Here is an 8877-nt window from a genome sequence, read left to right as displayed (position 1 = left end):
TTTAACCCGCTGCGCTATCGCCCGACTCCCTATTTTATTCATTTTAATGAGAGATATATTCAGAGAGAGAGACCAGAGCACTGCTCAGTTCCAGCTTATGGTGGTGCTGGGGATTGAACCTGGGACCTCAGAGCCTCAAGCATGAGACTCTAGCATAACCATTATGTAGTCTCCCCAACCCATGTAGAATATTGTTTATTTCAATAAGTTTTACTGGATAGTTCTTTTATTATTATCTTTATTTATTGGATAGAGACAGCCAGAAATCAAGAGGGAAAGGGGAGCTAGGGAAGGAGAGAGAGACACCTACAACACTGCTTCATCACTCACAAAACTTTTCCCCCTGCAGGTGGGGACCAGGGGCTTGAACCTGGATCCTTGCGCCTGGTAACGTGCACTCAACCAGGTGCACCACCACCTGGCCCCTCTGGATAGTTCTTATCTAAACATAAAACCTCCGGTATGTAGTAGAAAAAAAAAAAGGAAAAGATATATATATATATGTAGAAAGAGAGGAGAGGGAGAGAGAGATCTCTGGGGCTTCGCCACTGTAGGCTGTCTGTTGCAGATAGAACAAGACAGAGAACCAGAGAAATGGGAGAAAGAAACCACAGCCCCGAAACTTCTTTTCACGCAGTGAGGGACCGGGCTTGAACTTGGGTCGTGCCCATCCTCAAGCAGCACACTATTCAAGTGAGGTATTTCACCGGTCCAAAAGCTTTATCAATCATTGTCGCATGAATGGTTCTCTGAGTCAACTCTACCTTTTTCTTTCTCGTCTACAGCCAAGGAAATTGCGGAAAACCCACATTGGAACCCCCTAGATTGTGATGCTGTGTGTTCTCTCCAGACCTTGGAGAAGGCAAGATGAAGAATCTAGTTAACAGCCCTCAGGCCCCAAGTGTCAAGCTGAGTTGACTTGCGTCTCTGAAGCACGTGACTTGTAGGTCTGGTGTGCTGGGCTGGCTGTGGGCACACTGGCTTTTAAAAAAAAAAATTATTTATTCATTTTCCCTTTTGTTGCCCTTTTTTTTTTTTTTTTTATTGTTGTTGTCGTTATTGTTGCCATTGATGATGTCGTTGGATAGGACAGAGAGAAATCAAGAAAGGAGGGGAAGACAGAGAAGGGGGAGAGAAAGACAGACACCTGCAGACCTGCTTCACCGCCTGTGAAGCGACTCCCCTGCAGGTGGGGAGCCGGGGGCTCGAACCGGGATCCTTACTCCGGTCCTTGTGCTTTGCGCCACGTGCGCTTAACCCGCTGTGCTACCGCCCGACTCCCCACACTGGCTTTTTAAGCTCTGTATTTTGCCCCTCAGAGCACAAAGGAATCGTGCCCATCTTTAACTGATCCAGAGTCAGCTTCACACTGCAGGGGAAAGGAAGGGGGTGAAAGGAACTTGAGGGGAAAACGGAAAGAGAGAAGTGCTGAGACTTCAGTTCTTCCGGCGGGTCGGTGACGGGAGCCTCGTGCGAAGGGAGATCATCCACGTTGGAAGGTAAGTAGCCCTCTTGGTTGGGAAGGTAGTCTACTGGCAGAACCGTCAAGGAGCTCATCGGGTTTCCAGACTTTGAATCTGGGCCCCTGCATGCCAGCACCTTGTACAGAGCCACTAGCTGTCCTGTCTCCACTGTGAGAGTTCTCAGAGGCGAAGAATCTGATGCACGGTACCCTGTGTCTTCAGAGGTGTGACCTTGGACCCTTTGTCCGTTTTCTGCCCAACTGGGGCAGTGGACTTTTTTGAAGACTGGGGTCACTTGATGAAGGACCTCTTTGATGACCAGCGGCTCAGGGTCTTCACACATGGGCCAGGGTGTCAGGAGCCTGTCCAAGTGCAACTGTGTTTTCTCCTGAGAAGGCAGAACAAGCAGCTCATCACCGTGTTAAGGCATCTTGACAACAGACTTCTCTAGGGGTCCCAAAAGGCCTCACAGGCTCTGCTGATCGGGCAGCTCAGGCTGCGCCACTGGGTCCTTTGCGAGGTATGAGACATAGTGAACACAAGTAGTTTCCATGTTTGGAAGGCGGACAGGCAGGGGCTGTGAAATCCTGTCCTAGCAAATGGTTCACTATCCTTTAGCCACACTAATGGATTCAAAAACTCTAGCCAGGAAAGTGGGGAGTAGGGTGGGGAGGTACAAGAAGATAGCACAGGGGTTGTGCAAAAGACGTTCTTTCATGGGAGTCGGGCGGTAGTGCAGCGGGTTAAGCGCACGTGGCGTGAAGCACAAGGACCTTTGTAAGGATCCCGGTTTGAGCCCCCGCCTCTCCACGTGCAGGGGGGTCGCTTCACAGGCAATGAAGCAGGTCTGCAGGTGTCTTTCTCTCCCCCCTCTCTGTCTTCCCCATCTCTCTCCATTTCTCTCTGTCCCATCCAACAATGATAGATAGCATCAATAACAACAATAATAACTACAATAATGATAAACAACAAGGGCAACAAAGGGGAGTAAATACATACTAAAACAAAACAAAACAAAACAAAAAAAGACTTTCTTTCATCTGAGGCTCCCAGGTCCCAGGTTCAGTCCTTGGCATCTGGCTGCAACAACCAACTTGTGTCTGCCTGGGGGAGGAGGTGAGGAAGTCAAAAAGTCTCGCCAGAGCTGACTCCAGAGAGCACTTCCGGGACAAATGATGGGCTAGGACTGACTTATTCTGCAACCTGCGAGTTCTAAGGGTAGGCAAACTGAGGAGGCAGAAACAGGTCATAGGACCTGAGACCTCTTTAGAGATGCTAATGGCTCTGAGAAGCTCTGATCCAACCACAAAGATTTTAGCTAAGGCAATATTCTCATCTGTTAGTTCTCAAAGAACATCCCTCTGGAACGACATTTTTTTCTTTTGGTGGGGGGAGGAGGGATGTTTATCCTTCCACCCCCCACCCCCCGCTAGTTTTGTCAGTTCTCACTTTCTCGTTCTTAATATTACATCGGTTACCAGCTATTTTTTATGTTTTTTAAATTTTTTTAAAATTTATTTGTTATTATTGACTAGAGACAGAGAGAAATTGAGAGGGAAGGGGAAGAGAGAGAGAGAGGGACAGAGAGACACCTGCAGCCCTACTTCACCTCTCATGAAGCTTTCCCCCTGTAGGTGAGGACCAGGGGCTTGAACTTGGGCCCTTGTGCTCTGTAATGTGAGCATTTAAAAAATACTTTATTTATTTATTTTTATTGTTGTTGTTATGTCTTTGATGTTGGATAGGACAGAGAGAGATGGAGAGAGAGGGGAAGACAGAAGGGGGAGAGAAAGACAGACACCTGCAGACCTGCTTCACCTCCTGTGAAGCGACTCCCCTGCAGGTGGGGAGTCAGGGGCTCGAACCCAGCTGGTCCTTGCGCTTTGCACCACCTGCACTTAACCTGCTGTGCTAACGCCCGACTCCCGTAATTGCCTGGCCCCAGTTACCAGCTCTTTAATGCTCTCATTCTTTCTCTCTTTATCTTTATTAATTTCTTTCACAGAGACAGCCAGAAATTGAGAGGAAGGGGGGAGAGAGAGAGGAAGAGAGACAGACACTTGCAGCCCTGCTTTGCCACCTGTGAAGATTTCCCCCTGAAGGTGGGGACCGGGGGCTTGAACCTGGGTCCTTGTGCACTGTCACACCTGTGCTCAGCCAGGTGCGTCACCACTGCCCCCCCCCCCGTGCTGCATCTTTCCACGCTCACTTTCTGACCCCTGAATCCACGTCTTTGGAACTTTATTAATGCTTCTTTACGCATTATCGGGCTCTCCTTCCTTTCGTCCTGTCTCCCACTCAAGGCCTGAGCTGTCTAGAACAGGTTGTCAAAGCCTTTAGAGTACAAATGCAGAAAAACTTCGAGCCCACAGCTTGAGCACTGGGTTCCTGCACTTCCCTCCTTCTTCCCATGTTTCTCCCCCAAAACTGTCTAAGCTCACTGTCTCGGTCTTGCGATCTTGTCTTTCTTTTTCCAGAGCACTGCTCAGCTCTGGTTTATGGTGACTTGGGGGATTGAACCTGGGACTTTGGAGCCTCAGGCATGTGAGGCTCTTTGCATAACCATTATGCTATCTATCCCCTTGTTCCAGTCTTCTAAAAGGCAATCTATCTTTCTTTCTTTCTTTCTTTCTTTCTTTCTTTCTTTCTTTCTTCCTTCCTTCCTTCCTTCCTTCCTTCCTTCCTTTCTCTCTCTCTCTCTTTCTTTCTCTCCTCTCCTCTCTTCTCCCCTCCCCTCCCTTCTCCTCCTCCTCCTTCTTCTTTTTCTTCTCTCTCTCTCTTTCTCTCTCTCTTTACCAGAGCACTGCTCAGCTCTGGCTTATGGTATAGGGCATTGAACCTGGGACTTCAAAACCTCAGACATGAGAATGTTTGCATAACCATTGTGCTGTTTCCCCATCTCCTGGCACTTTTTCCTTTTTTTTTTCTTTTTCTTTTTAAATCTTTATTTATTGATTGACACAGCCAGAAATCAAGATAGAAGGGAAGACAGAGAGGGAGAGAGACAGAGAGACACCTGCAGCACTGCTTTGCCACTCACAAAGCTTTCCTCTTGTAGGTGGGAACAGAAGACCTGAACCTGGGTCCTTGCGTATTGTCACATGGACGCTCAACCAGGTGTGCCGCTACCCAACCCCCCCTTTTGTTTTTGCCTCCATGGTTATCGCTGGGGCTCAGTGCCAGCACTGTGAATCCACTGCTATTCCAGGCCATTTTCCCCATTTTGTTGCCCTTGTTGTTGCATTTGTTGTAGTTGTTATTGTTCTTATAGCTGTTGTTGTTGCATAGGACTGAGAGAAATGGAGAGAGGAGGGGAAGACAGAGGGAGAGAGAAAGACAGACACCTGCAGACCTGCTTCACCGCCTGTGAATCGACCCCTCTGCAGGTGGGGAGCCGGGGGCTCAAACCAGGATCCTTATGCCGGTTCTTGGGCTTTGCACCACATGCGCTTAACCCGCTGCGCTACTGTCCGACTCCTGAGCCCCTTCCTTTTAACTGTTCCCATGAAGAAACCACCTGTCAGGTTCTTCACATAGGTTACTTTGTTGTTGTTGTTGTTGTTTAATACTTTATTTATTAATGAGAAAGATAAGAGGAGAGAGTCAGACATCACTCTGGTACACGTGCTGCCGGGGATTGAACTCAGGACCTCATACTTGAGAGTCCAGCTCTTTATCCACTATGCCATCTCCTGGACCACGACATATGTTACTTTGTACTGCCATTGTGGTTAATATATCCTCACGCCATCTGAACAAGGACATGTCGCATGGTGGGAGGAGGAGGATAGCAAGAAGTGACAGTCTGGGACCGAGCACTTGCTGGAGACTAGCCCCAGCTCTGGCTGTAACTAAGCTTGGGAGAACTCCGTCCCCCTCTCTGACCTCTGGTCACCTTACCTGCCAAATACTGGGTTGTAGAGAAGTGATTTGGTCTGGGCTGGCTTGGCAAGTTCTCTTTGCTTTGAGTATGGCAAGCGTCCAGGTACGTACTAAACCCCGGGGATGCCCTCGGACATTCACAGAGGGCCCTGAGGAGTTCGAGGGGACATGCGTGCTTCCCACTTGGGGAGTCTGCTCTTTTTTAGCTCCCCAGACTGGCCCTGGCAACGTCGCTGTGACTGGAAACATGGTTTGTGGCCCCGAGAAGCAGAGCTGCTGGAGGGTCACTTCCACAGACGTGGGAGAAATTCCACATGGTTCAGAAACAACCTGAGGTAAGTCTCTCTTGCCTTCTTCAAAATGTTGGCAGTGGGGGGTATAGCTCAGTGGTAGAGCCTTTGACTGCAAAAGAGTTGATAGAGACAACTCTTCAAAGCTTTTATAGGGCAGCAAACCAGGCCTCTTAGACCACTGCTTGTTCTGTCAACAGACAAGTGACATGGAGACCGAGGCTGCCTTAAGGTTTTTGTTACAGAGGTCATCTTTAAGCTGTGTGTTTGCTTTGCTTTTAAGTTATCCATGCTTTGCAGAAGGAATGCATGCAGCCAACACCCATAGCCAGTGGAGAAGCCATTACAGAAGCCAGACCTTCCACCTTCTGCACCCCAGAAAGAATTTTGGTCCATACTCCCAGAGGGATAAAGAATAGGAAAGCTTTGGGGCTGGGTGGTGGTGCACCTGGTTAAGCACACATGTTACAGTATAAGGACCCAGGTTTGAGCCCCTGGTCTCCACATGCAGGGGGAAAGCTTCATTAAGTGGTGAAGCAGAGCTGCAGGTGTCTCTCTGTCTCTCTCCCTGTCATTCCCTTCCCTCTCAAATTCTGGTTATCCAATAATAAATAAAGATAATTAAAAAAGAATAGGTGGGGGTCGGGTGGTAGCGCAGTGGGTTAAGTGCAATTGGCACAAAACGTAAAGACCGGTGTTAAGGATCCTGGTTTGAGCCCCTGGCTCCCACCTGCAGGGGAGTCACTTCACAAGTGGTGAAGCAGGTCTGCAGGTGTCTGTCTCTCCCCCTCTGTCTTCCCCTCCTCTCTTGATTTCTCTCTGTCCTGTCCAACAACAAATGACATCAACAAAAACAATAATGACCACAACAAGGGCAACAAAAGGGGAAAAAAATGGCCACTAGGAGCAGTAGATTCATGGTGTAGGCACTGAGCCCCAACAATAACCCTGGAGGCCAAAAAAAAAGAAAAGAAAAGAAAAGAAAAAGAATAGGAAAGCTTTCAATGGAGGGGATGGGATACAGATTTCCGGGGGTGGGAATTGTGTGTAACTATGCCCCTCTTATCCTACGGTCTTATCGATATTTTTATTTCATAAATAAAAAAAAAACTAAGAAAAAAGAAATAGATGCATATAGTTTTGTGAAAAAGATAATTCATCCAAAGAGACTATGTTATAAAACCTAAGTGATTCTGATAATCCCAATTTCCTTAGAGATAACTACTATTCTAGTAACATATACTAGTTTAAATTCTTTTTAAATATTTATTTATTTATTTATTATTGGATAGAGACAGAAATTGAGATGGGATAAGGAGCTAGAAAGGGAGAAAGAGTGAAACCTGCAGCCCTGCTTCAACTACTCATGGAGTATTCTCCCTGCAGGTGGGAGCCAGGGGCTTGAACCCAGGTTTTCATATACTGTAGTGTGTGTGCTTAACCAGGTGCACCAACACCTGTCCTCCACACACATACTAGTTTCCAGCTCTGTCCTGTGCACGTGCTGGAGACATGTGGACAGAAAATATCCCTCCATTTTTTATCAGTGAGAACCCACTTGGGGCCGGGTGGTGGCACACCTGGCTGAGTGCACATTACAATATGCAAGGATCCGTGTTCAAGTCCCTGTCCCTGCCTGTAGGTGGGGGGAAGCTTCAAGAGTGGTAAAGCAGGGTTGCAGGTGTCTCTCAGACTCTCTCCTTCTCCCCCTTCCTCTCCATTTCTTGCTGTCTCTACCCAATAAATAAATAAAGATAATAATAAAAAAGGGAGTCCTGCCGTAGTGCAGCGGGTTAAGCACTTGCTGGTGGTACAAAGCGCAAGGATTCGGTTCAAGCCCCCAGCTTCCCACCTGCAGGGGAGTCGCTTCACAGGCGGTGGGTGAAGCAGGTCTGCAGGTGTCTGTCTTTCTCTCCCCCTCCTCTGTCTTCCCCTCTTCTCTCCATTCCTCTCTGTCTTATCCAGTGATGACATCATCATCAACATCAACAATAAAACAAGGGCAACAAAGGGGAATAAATAAATAAATATTTTTAAAAATAGTATATAAAATATATTAAAAATAAATAAATAAAAAATAAATAAACTTTCTTAAAAAAGAAAACTCTTTAAGCAACTTACAAACTCTGATTTTTAGGCCGTGTAGCTGTGTGTCACCATCATGCCCGTTAGTGACCACTTAATGCCATGTTGTCTGACTAGGCCTGAAATGTCTTAACAGCCCCCATGATGGCAGCTTCCATTAAGTCCAACTTTTATTTATCAATGGCAACACCCATACTCCAGCTCTATGACTGTGGGTATTGCCATAGCAATTTCTGTTTATTTCTTCCTGTGCTTCCTCCTTTAATCCTTTGTGAGTCTTTCTAGGCATTTGTTCTGGGTTTTAATGGAAGCTCTGTAGGAGGGCTCGTGCCTCACTCCCTGATATCACAGCTGCCCTGCTTGGGAGCCAGGTGGCCATAGGGGACCCAGATGTGCTTCCTACTGTGCTATTTCAGGCTCTTAGGACATAGGACTGTGGAGTCCCGGCATCGTGAGAGATCTGAGAGTTTAATTGGGTCTGAGAAGAGCCGAGTGCTGGTTTCTGACCTGAGCAGTGGGCCAGGTCATAGAACGGACGGGCGGGGTAGCTGACTGACAGGAAGAGTCTAGGATGACCAGACTAGAGAGCCTCGGGAAGGAGCACTCCCCACACCGAGGGAGCAATACTGCTAGATGACTCCCTTCCCCTCTGCTCACCTTCTGCAGTGCCTCTGCAACTCCAGCCCTTCCATCAGAGGAGCCACTGTGAGCTTGTTCTCCTCCCCTTACTCCACACAGAGCAGGGTGGGAGTAGATAGCATAGTGGTTATGCAAAGAGACTCATGCCTTAGGCTCCAAAGTCCCAGGTTCAGTTCTCTGCACCACTATAAACCAGTGCTCTGGTAAAGAGAGAGAGAGAGGACTCTACACAGAGCAGCTGCCTTCACCGCCTGTCCTCTCTCCTTTGTCAGCTGAGTGACATCTCTGGTAAAGCCTTCTCCAGCAGTGAAATGGCTTCTTAGCCTCCCACCGACACCAAGTTAGTCTGTGCTTTCTATCTGTTCTATACTCAGGGATGATAATGTCATGATAAAACTTCAATTCTCTTGAATTTGGATAAGTCAATGTTTAGGCTAGCACTTGGCAAATGGTAAAAAAATTTCTTGGGGGGGTCGGGTGGTAGTGCAGCGGGTTAAGCGCACATGGAGAGAAGCACA

General features: G+C 47.7%; 1 protein-coding gene across 1 annotated transcript in view; it reads right to left on the bottom strand.

The window, feature by feature from the left end:
• Nucleotides 1-253: 253 nt before the first annotated feature.
• IL12RB2 (interleukin 12 receptor subunit beta 2) overlaps nt 254-8877 on the bottom strand; it is a 109271-nt gene continuing 100647 nt past the window's right edge. Inside the window, exon 16 of the mRNA XM_060205098.1 lies at nt 254-1851. Coding sequence (XP_060061081.1) covers nt 1267-1851 — 585 coding nt within the window. The 3' untranslated portion in view covers nt 254-1266. The remainder of the gene's footprint in view (nt 1852-8877) is intronic.

This window comes from Erinaceus europaeus, chromosome 13 (genome assembly GCF_950295315.1).
Source record: "Erinaceus europaeus chromosome 13, mEriEur2.1, whole genome shotgun sequence".
Classification (NCBI taxonomy): domain Eukaryota; kingdom Metazoa; phylum Chordata; class Mammalia; order Eulipotyphla; family Erinaceidae; genus Erinaceus; species Erinaceus europaeus.
This window is presented reverse-complemented; position numbering and strand designations above follow the sequence as displayed.